Below are 20,774 nucleotides of genomic sequence, written 5' to 3'. Positions count from 1 at the left end.
CTGAAAATCCTTGCAGTCTCTGAGATGCAAGACAGCAGAAGGAAGGAGTAACATTACTGAATTTTAGGAGCTTTCAGAAACGTAGCAAAGTCACAGCCATTGTGGTACTTTCCTTCTTAGAGAGGCAGTCAGACTTGTGGCAAGTTTCTAAATGAATTATACTTTGCCTTTACCCAATGTGTATATGTATATTTTTTTACAACTCATTTTATTTCAAATGATTAACATCTTAGTTCTAAAAGCAAAGCAGGCAACTTTCACTTGTCACAAAACCTGAGCTAGTAAGTAATCCCAACCCATTTGGGGTTTTCCTGTGCAGTATTTCCAGGATCAGGAGTACTGGGGACTGCAGATACCTTCAAGTTGCAGATCCAGCGCAGGCTCAGCAAGCTTGGCTGTGTTCTTGGATGGGGGAAGAAGGCAGTAGCAGGTACGGGGCTCGTAGGAGCGGTATGAGCTGGGGCTTAACTAATCCCACACACCACCAGGCAGACGTACTGTTCCTGTGTACCTCAAGTCTGGTGTTACGCCTTGAAACACCACGAAGCGCAGTGCATGGACAGGCACGTGGCTACACAGCACCAGTTCTGTGAGGCTGGACATGCCAACACCTCCCGCCGCAGTGTATCTCATACTTGCATCATCTAGAATTCTCAGTTTTCCTGTATCTGATGTCTAAAGAGGACTTGACTGCCCAGTGATGCAAACTGGAGGCTAAAGAACCAAAAAACCTCCTCCATTTCTACTCAAAGTAGCTCACCTACAGAGAGGTAAAAATCCAGGGCTATAGTGTACATCCAGAACAAGTGGTATTGGGCCATGGAAACTTTTGTGGCTCACAGCTAAGGAACTGTGCTCTCATCTCCCTCCTCATCTCCCCACACTTGGACCCCCAAAGAACCTGAAGTTTAAGACACAAATACAACACACAAGGACTCTTCTCAAACAGTTTAATAGCAAATAAACAAAGGAAGGTACCACACTTGGCATATACAAAATGACTTGTTGTTGGTGTGTCTGTGCAATTAAAACAGCTTTAAGTTGCCCTTTGGGACAAAAAGAAAAAAACACACACACAAAAGGAAGAAAATTCCTTTAACACATACTCGCTTGTTCCAAACTTGTAACAAATCTTTTCATTTTTCAATCCACTACACAAACTCTGCGATCAGATCAGAAAAGCAACATGTGCTTCTCTGCTTTTTAAACCATTAAAGTAAAATCCGTAAATCTCTACAGAGTACAACACAATTTCACACAAAAAGACATTTTGTTTTGCAAATCAAAACAAAAAAAAAAGGAACAGCTCAAACAAGGTAAAGAAAAGCATTTCTACAACTGAACCACGACTTTGAGTTGATTAAATCCCATTACTGCAGAACAGACTCTACATTTGGTCATAGTGGCAATTTGTTTTCTCATCACATTGTGAATCACTTTACATTGTTTTCTAGTAGAAAAGGCAAAAAACTGTACAAAACCCCTAGTGTTAAATACAATGTTTGTACCAATAAAAAAGCCCACAGGTTTGTCTCCAAAATGTAAATTTTCTTTTTAAATTATTCACAAAAAGCAGCCAAAAATCAGAAAGGCAGCTGCTGCTCCACTGTCTCAAATCCATTAAAACCACCACAGAACAATTAAAACAACCAAAGGAAGAAAAGGAAGGAAGAAAGGAAAGAAACACCCAACGTTTGGCATTTTGGTTTTCTTCAGATATTTGTCCACAGGTTTCCCCAAAGTTCCGTATGGAACCAAATGCACATGTACAGAAACGTATTGGCAGTTACTCAATACACTGCAGGGTATCGGTGCTCCCACTGACGCACAGCCCTGTGCATTCAGACTGTGGGACTAACAGCAGCCAGCCCACAACCCTACCTCCCAAAAAACCCGTCTCTGTCCTCCTTTCATCCAGCCTCACGCTTCACTCCCAGGTATATGGACCAATTCCAAACATGGTCTGTCTCATAAGCAGATGAAGGACTGTCTACATGAGTCTACCAATATTTATCGAGAATATAGTATCCTCAGCCAACTCCGAAGTAGGACAGAAAAAAAATCCTTTTGCATCTTTGCATTACCCCAAACACTGGAGAAAAGTAAGATTTCTGGATCAAACACGATTTGCTTTCTCGGCAAAACCCCTTCTGGGATTTAATTCCACATTATTTGTTACTGTTAAGATACCTACACTAGCTTGCTTCTCCTTCTGACTGAAACTTCATCACAGCACACACTCTTCAGGTGCCTTCATCTAGAGCAGGGTTGTCAGACTCTTTTTCACCAGGGGCCACATCAGCCTGGCAGTTGCCTTTAAAGGGCCGAATGTAATTTTAGGACTGTATAAGTGTAGGAGCAGTTATATTTATACGGTCCTAAAATTACCTTCAGCCCTTTCCAGGCAACCACCAGGCTAATGCAGCCCCCAGGGAAAATGCGTTTGACACCCCTGATCCAGAAGCTGCATCCCAGTTTCTACCTGTGCAGATGGTACATAGGGTAGGGGGAAGCCTGCTACCCAGAAAGCAGTAACCTGTTTGAGTTCATTCTGCAAGCTAGAAAAACTGCTTAGCTCATTACCCAATTAAAAACTAAACAAAAACTAAAAAATCTCCGTAGAGATTCCCCAGCTAAGGCCCTTGAGAAGAGAGCTGGGGATGGTACCCTGTTCAGGTAACAGCTTCAGAGGCTGTTGTATTGTGCTTGTCACTTGGGAAAAGAGCCAGCAGTTGTAGGATCAGGGTTACAAATGCTTTCTCTGGGATATTTCAAACACTGTACTTCAAGAGCTAACCTAGATCCCTCAGGATCCTGCCACCAAGGTCTGACTGATGGTATTAAACTGGGGCTGGACTTCACAAACATGTACCCTGAATTACACAAAATGCTCATAAAGAGCGTTTCAAAGGAGCCCTAGCTTCACATAACTTTGGAAAGAGAAATAACTGTGAAGCTCCCCCACCTTCCTGCTCCCCAGCTATCCCCTTCCACCAAAACTTCCAGTACAGGAACAGTGCAACCGAGCCCCCTGGGAGCCTCTGACAGCACTGGAGATGGAACAAAGTCCAGGTGCTCTGTCAGGCAGACAGTCTAAGTGCACAGGTAGATGCCCTCAGGTGGCTTCTGATCGGATATTTGTCACACCAAAACCACCAATTTAAAAGATACCTTTGAAACCCATTAAATTGCTCAGTTTTTGCACAAACTATAGAAAACAGAGAGGTGAAGGTGATATATACGAGGGTGTGAAGAAAACAGCAGGGAACATGCAAAACATTTCTGGGCACTATCTTAGTCTGAAAGATTAAAACAAAAACATCACATTTTGCTGAGGAGATTGTAGTTACAAAAAAACCAAACATGCTAGGGCTTAACAAAATACAACACCAACTATGATCAAATTTTCACTGCAGACTGATAATCACACAGGGAAGCAGGGGTAAAAATAAAAATAATAATAATTAAAAAAAATCAATAAATGCCAGGGCAAAAAATGTAGCTACAATCAGAAGAAAATGTAGTTCAAGTGTTTTCTGCTGATGCCACTCAAGTCACAAGTTTGAACTCATAAAAACATACGCTGTCTCCTCAAGCACAGAAACCAGATCAGCAAAATGTGACTAGGAAGTCTCCTGAAAGATTGAGTCACACCACATAATTGACTTTTTCTTCAAAACTGTGTTTTTAAAACTAAGCACACAGAAAAAACTAAGCCTAGAAAGTGTGATTGGCTGTATGTTCACAGAAATACAAATACTCCACAAGGTATGCTAGCAAGGCTGCTCTGAAGACAATTACAAAGAATCAGATTCACAAAATCAAGTGGTTATCTTACGAAGGTCTAGAAAAATAGAAATTCTTTTATATTCAAATGCAAGTTTAAATATTCCCCTTCAGCAGTCTTTCTAGCAAAACCAATTTGGCAGCACAGAAAAAAAAAAAAAAGAAAGAAACAAACGTAATAAAAATACACATCAGCATCAAAGGTCAACACAAGGTCAAAGGTGAGAGTTCAAGCATCAGAGAAGCTGAAGAGACAAGGATTTGGACGATGTACTTGAACGCCACATCGACATGCTTTAGGCACAACGATGAACAAACGGCAGGAATCTAGAAAAAAAAACAAACCAGAAAGAGGGAGACCCACTGAGTTACACAGAGCAGTACATCCAAACACGGAGAGAGAGAACAAGAATGGGCACTGTACAATGAGATCTCCTGGGGAAGGGAGTTGACAGGGAAGGGCAGCACATGCCAACGATGGACAAGTAAAAGTCAAAGTACATGAAGGACACCAAGTAAACATCAGACTGCCAGAAACCAAATGGAAGCAGAGGCCTGGATTTCCCTCTCACCACCCAGTCCGTGGAACACTTCACAGGCCAGTAACATGTTGGTTAGCATGCATTCACCTCACCCTGTGCCCGTGTCTTCACTGGCTCTGTTGAGGAGAAGAACAGAGCAAGCTCCCTCCCCAGGAGACCAACTCCAAACAATAGGGCTCCTGGGCTGACACTCGCCCACTGAGACTGAGACCATGAGACAAGACAGAGGGCACAAGTGATTCACAGGTGGTTTGATGGCTGAGACTTTTCTTGCATTCTAACATGGGAAGTTCTTAGGCAGTGGTAGCCCAGGAAATCCATGTTCTTTCCTTCAGTTACAGTCCCTTCTCATTCCCTAGGAGCCCATGAAACTGGGGGTGGGTGATTTGGAACAGGGGAGAAAAAAAAAAAAAAGATTATACAAGACAAGTAAGTGGAATCAAAAACTCCACACATTAGAGAAGAATTCCTTAAGACTTGACTGCAAGTTAAGACTTGTCCTAGCTGAGCACTTTTCATACCATTAGACCTGCACAGGGACTTTCCCAGGCTTCTATATAAACAACCCCCAGCTCCCTGACTTCGTGAGGAGGGGATTCTGGGCTCTGAGCAGCTCTACAGTCACTGTTGCCAGTTTGATGAGTAGAAAAAATACATTTCCAGAAGCTTTCTTGGAAGAGTTTATAAATAAAATAATTCTTATATTAAGTGATACGAATACCTTTGTTTCCTCCCCTCAGCTTGTAAGCTGCAAGAGACAACATTTTGGGAGGAACATGGGAGGTAGGGGAGAGAGGAAGCAAGTTTCTTCTTTTTCTTTCTCCCTTCCTGTTTCCCCACCCCCAGCTCCCGTTTATCTCCTCTTCGTGGCCTTATTCATCAGCACATCTCAAAGCTGGTGGTTAGAGAACAGAGCAAGGTGAGACTTGCACATTATCTTACACCATTTATAGCACATTTGAGAATAGCAAGTGTTGCATTCTAGTTTCAAAGCAACAAGCAGCATGTTGTTCACTAAACCTGCAACACTCTACTTACTAAAACTGCTGAGATTAATTTGCTCTTCATATTTTCCAAATTCAAGGAAAGGACCCAGTAGGGAGTTTAAACCAACTCCAGCAAACAGAGTACAATGGAACTCTTGCAGTTATTTCTGTAGTTATAGAAATTCTCTAGATAGTTTGTGGATAGCTGTAAGGTTTCAGTCCTAAACCAGAAAGGCAAATTCATCATGAACTAAGGCATGAGAAACAAGAGGCATGAAATGAAGTGACATCTAAGTATGTACCACAGAATTCTCTGTGTGATTTTATTTTTTCTTTAGAAATTTTTCAAATATTTCACTCAGAAATTTTGAGGGGAAATACTCAGTTTCATTAAAGCCCCGAGGAATCACTGGCCTCCAAAAGCAGAGTCATGAGATGCTGGGCAAGAACTTAATGACTGGGGGAGAGTTATTCCAGTTTATCCTTGTTTTATTCTCACAACCATGATAATGCTGTCTTCTGTGTTCTATATTTTGTGGGAGGTATGCTCAGGGACATATAACATCCCTATGTTTAAATGTCTGCAACCAGAAGCTCTCAAAGCATTTTACATGTTCATAGTTGCATGCTTCATTTGCAATTTGCTTTATCCAAGTTGCTTCTAGACTTTTCCAAATGAAATAGGTACAATTTAATTCTGCTTGGCTGTTCTTCCCTAACTCACAACCATTAACAAGAAGAAACACTTCAGTTAATTCTATCATGCAAGCAGAATCTACCGTGCTATGTTAACTTCAGTACTCAGATGAAAAGCTTTTTCCTCATAGATGCATTTGCCAGTGAGGAATTTTCTGAGGTGCCTATTTTCCAGACAGTAGTGCCCACAGCAAGTAAACTGCCTCGCCATATAAGTATAAACAGATATTCACCATCGTCTCAGATAATTTTGAAAAATTCCAATCCTCATTCTGTTTAGAGTTATAATTTAATCACTATATATCAAAGCCATTTTCTAATAATGCAAGCTTTGCAGTACTTCAAGAAAAAATATAAACTATGAGGAGATAACCTATTTTGGACTGTTGATTGTCTAGGGGACTGAAGAATCTATGATTTCATTTACCACTGTACTTAATATTAAGCAGTATCATACTAAGCCTTCAGCTGTTCATAATATTTTCATATTATGGCACATCTAGTAAAACCAAATATCTTCAGAGAAAAAAAAAAAAAAAAAAAATCTATCAAGTAGACCACTTCTATCTTGGTTCTAAAAATAGGCAAGTAATTCCTGGTGGCACATGTAACACAGAATTCCATTTTACTGGAAATCGTACTAACTTTTGTTGTAGAAAATGCAGATTCTTTGGTTTATGAGGATACAGAATACTTTATCCATGTGGCTACTTAATCTAATCTTTCTGCTGTTTATTTGAACTCACACATCTCTTATCCTAATAACCAGGAAATAAAGTATTTGACACTGATTTGATTTGCTTGAATAGGAGCATGACAGGAATTAAAAACAAATTTTAAAAGCCCCAAGTCCCCCAAATCCCAGACTTTCCTACCAGTAAGGAAGAAAACTGGCTTCAGACTGGAAGGCAAGAAGAGCCTAAATCTCTAGAATCCGCAGCAGCCACCAGACACAGAAATGTTGACTTTATCTGATCAGTTGTGTTATCAGAAAAAAAATCTGCCCAAGTCACAAACCTGATACATTTATTAACTTTGGCAACATATACATTGATACACCAAGAAAGGGAAATGTGAAACAAATACACAAAAAGGGCAACATCTTCAGCTGGTAAAAACTGATGCAGCTCTACTGAAGAGAGCAGAACTGCATTGATTCAAACCACCTGAGGATCACATCTTTTAAAATTTAACCTGCATAGATTCTTAAATTTCTTTTTCTTTTTTTTTTGGCAATACTTATAGTTATGCCAGTAAGGCACAAGAGCTAGCCCAAGTTAGGTGTCTTCAGGTGATTATGTCTGGCAGGAGTCACTGATCAAACTAAGCCACAGTGTAAGCTGGTGAATCTCCCTCCTAAAGTCAATAAAGGAGTTGCACCTATTTGCAACAATGGCAAGCTTGATCCGTAAGTTACAGTACTGAGGACACACTACAGGATGCAGAAGCTAAAATATCTAATTTTGGGCAAATGAAATGACTAATAGAGAGGTCAGAGCATCAGGTTACAAGAAAAACAGGACAAAGGTCTCAGATAATACAGTGGGGCAGGGTGCAAAGAAGGTAAGAGTGACTGTAGAGACCCCAGAGCACAGTGCTCTCCTCCACTGGTTCACAGCGTTCGTCTTCCCCATTTAGCAGTTGTTGGGCTGCAAACAGGCCACTGAAAATCAGTAGTTTCAATCATGCACATCATTATGTGTGTAAAACAATCACATTCAGGATTCTACAAAACCCTGGCCTTTTTTTCCAGTGAAATAATTTAGGTAATAAATATTCTCCACCCTGGAGCGGTATAAAACTTCTATAAAAATAGAAACAACATTCTTGGTTACAGCAGGTTGCACTTGGAGCAGTTGCTCCTGTGTGATTTTCTTATTTTTTTTTCTTTTTTCTTTTTTTTTTTTTAATTTTTTTGAAAAGTATAATATTTATATATATATAAAAAATCCCATTATCACCCTGGAGGCCTTCACACTCCAATACTCTTTTTCTCAGAAAACCAGGACACATCTTTCCCATCGTGCAGAATTCAAGTGTACATGGTTCACTTAAGTGTACGTTTAAGTTTCTAGAGAGATTGAAATAATTAACACAGAAGGGTACCACATGCCGGCATAACTGGGAAATTTGGCAATCTGGCCTTTGAACCTTTGCCACCACAGAATTGTCTGAATAATACTGATAGATTTACCTGTCTGCCATTAATATAGACATACTGGCATAAACGGTTTGATTTAAGAATGGAAAGGGCTCTTGGATGCTACAGGTCAGGTCTTGCACTTCTGAGGTTTGAGATCCCAGGGGACCCAGTCCCTGGGAATGCCCGACATTCCCAACAGATCACTGCACCCATACTCTGAACATGATCTCAATTTGATGGGTTCAGTGCTCCTCCTGCTGGAGCAGAACAGGAAGTCCCAACCCTACTTCTGACCCACACACCCATTATTTAGCAGCTGGGACTCAAATTGCTGTGTTAGCTGGTGCCTTGGAGAACAGCATCATGAACGAGGAATACAAAAGAAAAACAAAAACAAACAAGGAAAAGGAGAAAATATGAGGTAAATGGAACTTCTGTTAAAGACGCACAGAAATTGTAAACTTCCTCTTGTGACAGAGGTGGATTTTGGTGGTTATTAAAAATGGGACTCTGATTTCTTAAAACAACTCAGGCCAGAGTGTCAAAAATCCCTTGAGCCCCCTAAAACCAGTGTATAACAAAGGCCCTTAGCAACGCACTAGCAATTTCACAAGTGTACAGAAAAAGTGCGTGTTCATTGAAGGGGTGTGTTCCATTTTCCTTCAATATAGAAGATAACAGCTAGTACCAAAAGGCAGAATAAGACTGAATGGCTCAATGTTCTGCTCTGGTTCCACAGCTCCTGTGTTAGCCCGTTTTGCACTGGTACACACCTCCCTAAAGGAAAACTGCAGTATAAAGGAATACCTAATCACTAGATCAAATCACTACACAAATTGTTTCGTGTTTTGTTTTTTCTTTATAACCCCCCAGGAAGTTATTGCAACAGAGTTAAGACTGAGAAATCAAATCCTATGAGAACATGTATGAAACAGGAGCCCCAAGAGCTGTGTTAGAGTAACTCTGGGCTTTGTATCTCAGTTTAACAGTCATTTTAATAGAGAAACAAACAGTGTTTACATTATGCTTATCAGAATGAATTCAAATTAATACTCTGCAAAAAGGACATTATTTCACAGAAATGGGGAATGTGATGAACTGTTAAGAAAAACTGTCAAAAAATTCTGCAGGCATGAAAAGTTTCTTGTTTCCAGCCCCAGATGCATTCATCCAGACTAAGCTGTCTTGCTCTATACCTTTCTACAAAACCTAGAAAAAATACATGGGATAAGTCTTCTTAAATATGGAGAAACTCACTGCATCTCAATATTCAACTGTAAATGGACAGTGAGACTTTCTGGGCAGGGACACTATTTAATAATTTCATAAAGTGCTGTGTACATTCACAGTGCTATATAAACACCACTTTATATACAGCAAAAAAAAAATCACTGCAGTTTTCCTTTGGCTTGTTAATGTGTTCACCCTTCTAGCCTGTCTCCTGCTTTAGAGATGATTTACTAAATTCCCACCATGGCACACAGCTAAATAAATTTCAAAGAGTGGATAGGGCATGACAAGGGCTACATGGAGTTGGTTCTTTGCTCGCCCAAACTTGGATGGACTCAATTCTCATTCCCCATCTCTGTTTTCATCAGTTGCTCTGTGTTATTTCTGCTTTCCTTTCTCCTCTCCCCCATGGCAGTGTGGTGTCAGTTCTGCTTCCCCTTCTCCTCTCTACCCGAAGGCAGTGTGGTGTCAGTTCCTGCTGCTCCCTTTAACCTTCCCTCCCCACCCCCAAGGAGCTGGCATTGGTCCTTCTCAACACACACTGGTTACAAACACAGCAAACTTCAAATAAGGGAAAAAAAAGAGAACCTCAGCGATATGGCACCTAAATTCCAAAGTAAAACACTGGAAACAAAAGCACAAACTTGTCCTCCATCCAAAGCGGGATTCTCAGCAGAGGCTGCAGCCAAATCTTCAGGGGAAGATGTGCCAGATAGAAGGCATGGATCAGCTTCCAGGACTGTAAAAACACAGCCTTAGGGCTTCGAATCACTAAGTGCGCTCCTCTCCAACTTACCAGAAGATCCTTCTCACTCCAGTCCCGGAGGGGAGGGGCGCTCAGTATGGCTTGCTGTCATTCTTAGAGCGCTTGAGCTGTACTTTCAGACGCTTCATGCCAATCTGAAAGCCGTTCATTGACTGAATGGCAGCCTGTGCAGAGACAGGATTGTCGTAACTTACAAAACCTGAAGAAAAAGAAAATACATAATTATGCCATGCCAAAGCCATCCAGAACAGCTACCCACAATTGGAAATGCAGGTGCTCACAAGGTAAGAGAGCCTTGCATGAAATGCCATTTTCAGAAGCTCACAACTCTTTTAGACGCTTCACTAAAACTTCTTACTAATAGCCCTCAGACAAAAGCATTGCTTTCTGACATATGGGACTTTGGCCAACAGACACACAAAGCTCAGGAAATTAAAATAACATTTTCTATTATTCCAACAAAAATGACTACTGCTGTTTGTTTTATAAGAACTCATACCTGGGAGAAAATGAAACCTGGAAGGTGTTAATTGCTATATGAAAACTCACGAAACACACAAGACTGAAATCACCCTCTTGGCATTATGGGAGCAGATTTGTTTGGAGAGAAGTAGCTGTCAAGGTAGTGTGGCACTTGTACCACTTTAGGTTTCTCTCTGATTAAAAGTTGTATATCATTCCAGAGAAAGAGCATCCTCAAAATAAACTTCCCCAAGGTTTTGATGGAACCTATTTTAAATAACTCCAGTCAACAACTGCTAGCACTACCTTGGGAGATCATTCCATGTACAGATGTTACAGCTTGATGCTGAGCATATTTTTATGTTCACACAAAGGATAAGATTGTTCATATCTTTTGGCTAAAATACTAAAAAATACAGGGTATCATATAGGCACAAAGCTATCACAAGCACAGAGAAAGGCTCACCTCTCCTACTCCATCACCAGAAATCCTCATCTATCAAAACAGCCACGAGAGCTTACAGCACTACAAAAACGCTACAACTGCTTGCACTGGGGTTTCAAAGTGAGGAAAATAAAACCACTAATCTTGCAGTCCATGTGCACAGTCTCCTACTACACAAGCTAAGGAAGAATACGTTCTTTGCTATTTTTGCCTCACAGACTATAGCAGTTAACTGAAAATAATCTGATAGCATAGCAACAGTAGCATGACAGGTTGATTTACAGTTTTAGGATACACTTCCTGGCCTGATATGCCTCCCATCTAAACACACAATAAGCAGAACAAAATTAGCATAACAAATGCAACCAAAGTTAAGTAGTAAATAACAGCTGAAATGGTTTTACTATTACAGAGTTTTCAAGAATTACGATGAAGCTTTAAAACTGCCTTTACGGCATTTACAGAACATCAGAGTCAAATGCCCCTGTACTATACGGTAGCCATAATAATTATGAAAATATTAATAGAAATAACAATGACAATGTAATAAGTAGTATATACAGCAATGCAAACAACTAGTGAAAAGTCAGAAAGGGGGAAGAGAAGGAACTATACCATAAGTACAGTCTACAAATACCAGCCACAGTGAATTATCCAGGGCTGTAACAGTAAAATTAGACATAATAGTACAAAATCAGGAAAGGCAAAAAGTCACAACGAAGATTAGGAAAACAGAGTTCATAGCTGGAAGAGTTTCCATTTGTTTATTTATTTATTTATTTATTTTTGATATAAAGAAGGAGTCACTAGCATGTATCTATTAATTTTTAGGGACACAGAGAAAGAGTCACTGCTTGACTTAAATGCTAGACCAGACAATATGCTGGAAAAGAGATTACCATAAAGAAGCCACCTTTCTACAGGTAATGATTAGACGCAACGTACCAAAACACTTGCTTAGATTAGTCTGCTTGTCAATGAAAACCTTGGCAGAGACAACATTTCCAAATGGCATGAACATCTGCAGCAGATCCTGATCCCCAAACTCCTGGGGGAGATGGTAGATAAACAGATTGGCTCCCTCTGGACCTTCAAACAACAAGTAGGAATATAAATTCAGAAAGAGCATGGATAACGTAGGCCCACACTTCACAAAAAAAAAAAATGAAAGAGCCATTCAAGCCTAATTTTCTAGATAAAACAACGAAACTGCTGTTTGCACTTCTGCAGAGTACTTGATTCCAGAAAAAATCAGCATGACTGTTTGCTGGGACTGATCATTCAAATAATTCTAGCTCTTTCTCACCATTTTTTGCTTGCCATTTCCACATTGTACAAAAACTGGTTCACAGATCTTTGGTGCAATGAAAGCTGAACAGTGAGTTTGAGCCCCAGATGCTCACCAAAACAAAAACGGCTATGTAAAGCTTGCAGCTCAAAGAAATTAAGTAAATCTCAAAACAAAATACAATCAATTGCTTGGCAGATTCTTTGCTAAGCATCATCCTACATTCTGCTGAAAACTTACTCCTACATTCTTCATACTTTACACTGCACATTAAATTGATTCTGAATCTGAGTGAAGAGATCGGCATTAAGTATCTGTGAGAAGAGGTGAAGGACCAAGAAAACAAAATTAACAAAACCACAACTGATTCTCCAGCTGTTTGATGTATTGGGCTGCAGACGTATACTCCCTGTCCTCTGAGAAAATAGAGGAGTGTGATTACTAAGCATTAAAGACTAGACAAATCCTGAGAGAAACCTGTATAAAAACTACTCTGGACAGCCCTTAAGAGGGACACCTCACAGGTTTCTCCTTATCTTCAGTAGATTTAGGATTCTAAACAATGCTGCCAAATAAAAGTTCTGCAGATAAGGTAGCTGCAAAGGCTGAGGTTGCCGTTTTGAAAACCCCTTTTCTCAAGTTCTTTCTACAACTTTCTGCCTACCTTCTTTTTGACTTCCCGCTGCACCAATACTCTGCTGTGTTAAGAGACTCTGGTTATAGAGCGTGGGCAATGCAGCAGCAGCATATTGCTGGATTCCAGAATAAGCCTGTGTGAGGGCTTCCATTGTGCTACCTGTCCCATTTGAGAGACCACCACTGCCAAGTCCTCCATTTAAGGCTGCCATTCCTGTATAAGAAAGAGGAAATAAAGATGAGTGAGTACCTCCACTGAACCACCTCAATTACTTTTCAAATACTCTGCACTGTTACAAAAAGCAGGGAGCAGACCGCCGCCCCACTTGTCCCAAACTAGCACAGCCTGAGGAACGATGATCAGCTACTCCCCAACCCACCAGACCACATCACTTACCTGCTAAAGAGCTAACGTTGAGGCCTGCTGTAGCCCCTGCCAGTGTCTGCAGTGCTCCAAGAGAAGCCATTGGATTAACAGAGGAGCTGCTACTGGAGCTAGGTGAGGAACCTGCTATTAAAATAAGATAATTAAACTTCAAGCAATATTTTGGTTGGTCCTGATAATTCAACTTCTTCATTACGTTATTTCTGCAGAAAAGGCTAGTAAGGAACAGATCAAGACAACACAGTCTACTTAATGTTAAAAATAAATTCCAAACCCACACAACTTGATTGCTCATACTGCTTCTACCTTCTAATCCCCTCCTACATTTTTGAGATGTTTCTAGTTCATCATAAGGTCTACTCTTTGTAGCAATAATATTTTCATTAAGTGTAAGATACCTAAGATTCAGGCAATATACGAATGTTAGATAAAATTTGTAACTCAGCATGAGGTGACAAGCAGTGATGCCTGTTTCCTGCTGACTAAAGTGAGTAAGAATTGCTACATATTAATATCTACCCTTGAAACATCACACAAGGTGAGAGACCTGAAACACAGATACTAGCGACATTCAAGAAAGCTCCAGTCAAGCTGAACATCTGGTTTTCCTATACTGCCAGAAGAGGAACAGCAGATGCCCAGATTATTCTGACACATTAAATAATTTTCCGTTAAAAATCCCACTGCAGCGGCTGGGGCGTGGGCCAAGAAATGTGTTGGAATGTACATCCAGAATATGTAGTCTATCCTCTGTTGACTGTGCCACTAACATCTTCAACCATGTTTGCTCAGTAAGAGAAGTCTGTAGATACAGTTCCTAGGAGACTAACAGTTTATGTAGCTGCCAAAGTCTATAACAGGTGGAGTTCTACAGAAACATACATCAAAATGACAGGAAAAAAGTTTACCGAGCTGGTATATCAAAAGAAACAGAAGTTCAAATTCAGGTCATCTACAAAGATTATCGACATGAAAAATTAAGAAAAGAATAGCATTTTTTATGATTATTCAGCAGTGGTTTTCCTAACAGGTTTGTGGACTACTCAGAAATCTGAAGAAGGTAAATAAGAAAAGCTATGCATATTGCTGTTAACCCAGAAGCCTAAATTTACTGCTTAAGATGCACTGGAAAATATTTATGGCTTCTACAACTCAAAAGATACTGAAGACTGGTGCTGTAGAGGCATCTTCTTGTCTGCTTTTAAGAGGAATTTATCTGTCAGATGAAACGTGTAACATTAGAACTGGAATTTGGGCATTTTCAGTTTCCTTGATGTTTTTGTGATTCTCAGTTATGCTGTGTACGTCCAGTAAAACTTTCAAAAGAATTGTTAGCATCTTTCGAGCAGATTGACACACATTACATATTCATCACTTCAAATATGTGGCACAAAGTCTCTCTTGGAGTGGAATATGGTAACTATTAAAATGGAATACAGCAAACTTGCCTAAGAAGCCCGAGCAGAGGCTGTACTCAACAGAAGTAGCTGTACCTAACGAAAACTGCAGGAGAACCCAGGGAGCTGCACTTCATATGACTGATTAGGTTTTGTACTGACAGAGGAAATGACAAACCTGCTCTGGAAAAAGTTCTAGACAAACTCTCTTAAGTCAGAAGTTGAAAGACAATGTCTCAAACTATATTTTAAGGTGCTTACTTGGAAGAAAAGGAGACAACTCCCATCTTACTATTAGTAGCATATTACATGTTAAAAAACATAGAGAACAAGTTGCAGAATAACCCTAAAGCTGGTAGAAAAAAATAGCACACTTGGCTGAATAAAAGACAGTGTTCAGAAATGATACAGCTGCCTTAATTTTAGGATATCGCTTGTTTCTGTGACACTTCATTGCTAATCTGCATAATTCAAAAAGAAAAAAAAAAAGTACAACTACAATCAAGTAGTTAGTGGTATGGGGGGGAAAAATAAAGAATGAAGCCAAGGCTAAAGAGCAAAAGAGAGACCAGATGTCTTCCCTACATTGAAAAGGTTGTGATTTTTAATAGATTCATTTAAACCAGTATAAAAAGCTGAACACACAGTTACTTCAGTTTAGCTGACTTTACCAGAAATCTCTTTAAGCAAAACAAGAAATGCTTTAGTATTGAAAATGCCAAGAAAATTCAACAGTTTTATTTTCTTCATCATATGTATATAGGAATTGTTGTACTGAGTCGGTACCCTATTTCTGATGATGACTAGAGGCAGATAAATAACAGTAGAGCAGAACTACAGGGCAATTACAAAGGAATACTTCATAGTTATAGTCTAGATAACAATGCAGTAATCTGCTAATCTAGCACTTCTTTCCACCAAGTGCAATGTCTTTATATTAAAGTTATGGTTTCAGTGTGTTTTAAACACCAAACTGTTTGACTCTCTAATGTTCTCAGGCACGACTTCTGCAATTTAACCGTGCACTATGCAAAGAAATAGCTCTTTTAATTTCTGAACTGTCTGCTGACATCTTCACCTGATATCCTGTAATTCTTGTCTTGAAATATCTAACTGGTCTTTCCCTATTTGTCTTCATCACACCACTAATATACTTGTAGGCTTCAATCATACTGTCCTCACGTCACTCTCCTGTTTTTCAGGCTCCCTTGTTGCTCCTAATAGGGAAGCAGTTCCACAGTTCTAGTCACCCTTTTAATTCTTCTGGTTTTTTATGTATTATTTTAGATCGGAAAACAGCACACAGCAATGGGGATGGAAAACCAATACAGCTTTATACATGTTCTTTACTCCATCCCTAATACCTAACATTGTTTCTGTGCAGCTTTTGGTGGGTCATTGGGTCTTCTTGCTTGCTACTCAGGTCATATTTTCTTAGATCTATCTACTGAGTCAAAAGGCTAACTCTAACAGAACTAGCTGAAAACACTTGAAAACCTTTTCAGAAAATCTGAATATGTAGTAAAGAATACCTAGAAAAGATAATGCAACTCGGACAAGGGCATCGACTACCAGCTTGTGGAGGTAGGTAAACTGAGGGAACAGTAAGTCTGTTCTAACTCATCTAGCAATGTGCTAAAGAGCATCAAAATTCAGGCAATGAATCTGACTGAACTGTACCAGAATTAGTTCCAGTAAAAGCAGAAAGACTATGATGTCTCTGAAAATAATTTTGCTGGAGACACACAAAGGCCAGCAAAGTGATCTAGTCTTTGCTGGACCTTTGATGGTTGCCTTGGAAAGGAGACCAAATGGAAACACAGATCAGCTTTTGCAAACATTCTATTTTGCTCTGGAATAGACAATTCTTATTGACATTTGAGTCAAAAAGATGGCAGACAAGAAAGCCAAATCCTGAAATGCTTCTACAATACTTTCTTGAATGTCCCTTTCACAAGCTAGCAGTTATCTAAGGCCACAGTCTCTGTGACACGCATTACTTAATAGGTGGATGCAGCAGTGGTCTGTTCAGTTCCAAAGAGTATATGCTTTATTGCAAGGTCGAAGGTTTTGCTCCATCCTATTCTACATCAAAATACACAATACTGCTTGAAAATATCTAAACAAAATCACCTGAAATGAGTAGGAAGGCAGCACAACAACAACACTTAAGGCCTCCGAGTTCAACCATTCTGACATGTAACCATGCATAGTCCACAGACTCTACACTGTGTAGACTTCCAAGTTCCCCAAACACAGAAGGTATGAGTGCACATGAAAGACAATCACAAAGGTAGCTACACATAATGATTGTCTGGCTTTTTCCACCAGTTACGCAATTTGAGGACATTCTGTGATAGACGTCCAAATCAGCATCAGGTGAACATTTGGACGACAGATGGACAGAAGTCAAGCCGGCAGTCATCATGTGCAGTTAGGTTTAAGGGATTATAACAGTACAAGTCGCCATATGTCCCACAGACAAGGAAGGCATTTACTAACACATTGTACTGAACAGCTACACACAGTTTTTTCAAGGTCTAGATATGGTTGAGGAGGGATGCTCTGAATGTGTGGAGCCTAACAGCCTTCCAGGTTAATACATACAGTGTGAATGCACATATAAACATTAATTAAAAGAAAATGTCAAAATTGCTTTTATAAGAGATAATATCCAGGTCAGAGTAAAGAGCTGAAAAACTGTATAATTACAGGAAGTATTATGAGATTTATTGCTGTGTACATTGAGGTTTCCTCTTCCCCCAACATAAGTACAGTTTTAAAACGTGAAGTATATTCATAACTCTAATGAAAAGCACAGAAACTGTTTCAGAGTTCGGTGTCTGTGACTACATACAGATCACATATCCTCCAGAACTTTTTATTTCTTTTGAACAAAGCTAAGCTCTACTCTTTAAAATTATACTTGAAATTAAGTCATAATAGTGACTGTTTCATGTTACAAGCCTGTGAAGAGTGAACTAACTGATACATCTGTATAGGATATTAATTCAAATAACCTATCATGATTATTATACTTGATTGTTGACATACAATGATTTATTGCTATGACTGGCGATCAGAAAGTTGTCTGGATTCAGCACAGGAGGTGCCTAAAAGTAAACTGCTCCCCAGCCCTAGGCCTTCCAGCAGCACAATGGAAAGTGGAACGGAGTCCTGAGATATGTCTCTCATCAAGGGATAAGAAACCTTCAGAATGCTGTGGAACGGCCAAAATTCACAGATGGGAAATCAATTCCAAAGAATCACAGAACACTGGCAACCTTTGTGGGTCATCTAGTCTAACGATCTGCTCAGAGCTGGTCTAACCTCTGGGTTAGGTTAGCCTGGTCAGGGTCCTTTCCAATTGCATTCTGAATCTCTGAAATGATGAAGATTCCACAGCCCCTCTGCTAGCTGGTTCCTGGGCTTAATCACTCTCACCATTCATTTTTTTTCTTTTATTTCCAGAAAGAATTCTCTCTGTTGCAACTGGTGTCCATTGCCCTTGTCCTTTCACTGTACACTTTTGAGTAGAGGCTGTCTCTGCCTTTTCTAGCACATCTGGCATTTGAACTTCACAACCTGCCAGTCCCATTCCCCACCCTCAAAAAATCAAGAGAACAAACTTGCTCCAGTCAGTAGATGTGAGAGCTAATAAGGAAATCTTTGTTCTAAATGCCAATCACAGAAAATTGTAACCTGACAGTTCCAGGTCTGGTACGGCATGAGGAAACATAAGAGAAATTATCAGATACCTTCACCTTTAAGCTTCCTCTATGATAAAGCAGCATTAGTGGGTTATAAATGCAGCTCTTCTATAGCCTCAACTCCTTTTTTTAAAATTATGGGGTATTATAGCTGGGAGTAAAGATGAATTTTGAAATTTCAGTAAGGATTGCAGTCTACAAAGTTTTTATTTTAAAAAAAAAACCAACCCTGTCCAGCAACAGAACACTTAGAACTGAATTCTTTCTTGGGGATTTCCTTAAGTAGAAAATTGTACAAAGCCCCCACGGTTTAACTCCTGCTCATGCGACGTAAGGTTTTCTGAACAGCTTTTTCTTGTTATCTCTTTATAATCTCTTGGTATGGCTCCTTGGTCCCACGCAATACAAAAAGCTCCCTGTGGAAATTTAAAACACCTCTCAACCTCCTTTTGTCTCTCACAATCACAGGCAAGGATGTCAGCTCTGTAGGTTGGATTTCAAAACTGGATGAACAATTTGGCTTTTTTTATGAAAAATAAACAAACAAACCAACCAAAAGCAAACCCACATATCATGCCATACATGCTGGGAAACTGACACCCTGAAAATACAGGGTCTCCCTTCCCATGTCCAGATCTAGAAATAACTGAAAATAGTATAGAAATAGCTTGAGTAGGATACTCATCCTCATTTGTGGTGAAAACTGTGCACATCTGATGTAAGCACAATTTATTTTTTGTTTTCTTGTTTGCTGCATTTAATGATCGCATTTAACAAGAAGGCAGCAAAAGAACACTACTTGGACATTCTAACCTCTCTGGATAGCGTGCATAACCTGATGTAGGAAAAAAAAAAAACACAAACAAAAAAACAACCACCACAAATCAAAACCCCACAAAAATACTGAACCCCCCAAAGCCCCCAAACTACCAAAAAACCCAGTAGAGCAAGATACTGAGTTTTATGTGCAACTTATACACTCAGTTATAGACAATGCTTTCCAGTAAATGTGCTAGGGGTCTGTTTATTCTACTTCTATGAGGCAGTTATAGTATCCTTGTCTTAATTAATGCCAGAAAAACATAAACCATACTGTTCCAGGGCACAAAGTTCATTATTTCATGCTTAAGGCATCTTCTATCTCCATGTCCAGAGGAACAGTGTACATCTGCCACAGTACCTGCTTAAAATCACAGATAAAATGAGTGTGTGATGAGACTGTAATAATGTGACTGGAAAGAGGTCACTTACCTTTCTGCTTCATGATGACCTCAAAAACTCTTTTTACTTTAAACTGATAGGACATCTATCCTGAAATGACTCCTAATGCAAGCCGTGTCACAACACAGTGCAGCACGGGCAGTCCCTTACCTGAGCTGGTGAGCACACTCAGGGGACTGCTGGAGGAGGTAAGTGCAGCAGTACCGCTCGGTGTATTCTGAGCTGCAGTGGCCGCAGCTGCTAATGCAGCCAGGTTCTGTAGTTGCATCGCATTCAGTCCTGCAACACATTGAAGAATGCACAGTTTCTCCTACAATAGTCATCATTATCCAAGTTTAACAGATCCAGCAACCTCAGCACATCACAAGCAAGTAACAGGAAGCAGCTTAAAAACAACAGGCTTAATACTAGTTACTGATCTTTTCTACATTGTGATTCCTTCTTATAACTAAAAAAAGAAGAGATTCTGTAAAAGAACAGGTAGTCATGATTCCAGAGGTAGACTCCACAGTATAGAATGTTTCAAGCAGTATTCTCTCCAGTCACAAAAGCGTAACAGCTTTAACTGAGAGTTAAGTCAGGTCTGACAGCTCCTCTGCAAACCAGAGATCTTGTCTAGACACCAGACTAATAACCTCATCTTATGTCCCTCCATTCTCTTTGTAAGAGAACAGCAATAACTGCAGAATTATTTCAAGGAGGCCTATACACCACAGTGTTCACAAAGTCACACCTTTAACCCACCATCAGTTGAGTATCAGCAGGTTTTGTTTGGTCCTCTTGGCAGCCAAGAAGCAACAGTCAATTGTGAGACAATGTTAACTGGCAACTCCTGACCACAAGATCAGACAATGTATGTCTAGGCCAGTCAGCTGGTCAAACAAACGTGGTAAAGAAAATGGGAAACAACAGGCATGATGTGGGTAAGCAGCCAGAAACACTGGAGGATGAGGAAGGTATCCTTGTGCTGATGGACTTTTACTGGTCAATTTCCTCATCTGATTTGCCTTAACTTTGAGTCATAAGTGTTGAATGAAACCATTCAGTCAGTATTGACCCTGTAGTTTGCCGTCTTTTCCTG

At 39.9% G+C, this 20,774-nt stretch overlaps 1 protein-coding gene across 13 annotated transcripts in view; it reads right to left on the bottom strand.

The window, feature by feature from the left end:
• Nucleotides 1–933: 933 nt before the first annotated feature.
• CELF1 (CUGBP Elav-like family member 1) overlaps nucleotides 934–20,774 on the bottom strand; it is a 61,404-nt gene continuing 41,563 nt past the window's right edge. For 8 of the 13 annotated variants that reach the window (XM_065838755.2, XM_065838767.2, XM_071809119.1 and 5 more), the window contains 6 exons: nucleotides 19,844–19,972; nucleotides 13,378–13,491; nucleotides 13,009–13,194; nucleotides 12,002–12,145; nucleotides 10,180–10,348; nucleotides 934–4,113 (listed from right to left, as the gene is read on the bottom strand). In XM_065838755.2, coding sequence (XP_065694827.1) covers nucleotides 10,221–10,348; nucleotides 12,002–12,145; nucleotides 13,009–13,194; nucleotides 13,378–13,491; nucleotides 19,844–19,972 — 701 coding nt within the window. In that variant the 3' untranslated portion in view covers nucleotides 934–4,113; nucleotides 10,180–10,220. Of the gene's footprint in view, nucleotides 4,700–10,179; nucleotides 10,349–12,001; nucleotides 12,146–13,008; nucleotides 13,195–13,377; nucleotides 13,492–19,843; nucleotides 19,973–20,774 lie in introns of all 13 variants that reach the window. The other 5 variants (XM_071809118.1, XM_065838768.2, XM_071809120.1 and 2 more) reach the window with 2 other exon arrangements.

Source organism: Patagioenas fasciata, chromosome 5 (genome assembly GCF_037038585.1).
Source record: "Patagioenas fasciata isolate bPatFas1 chromosome 5, bPatFas1.hap1, whole genome shotgun sequence".
NCBI lineage: Eukaryota > Metazoa > Chordata > Aves > Columbiformes > Columbidae > Patagioenas > Patagioenas fasciata.
Note: the sequence above shows the minus strand (reverse complement) of the source record. Positions and strands in the feature narration are given on the sequence as shown.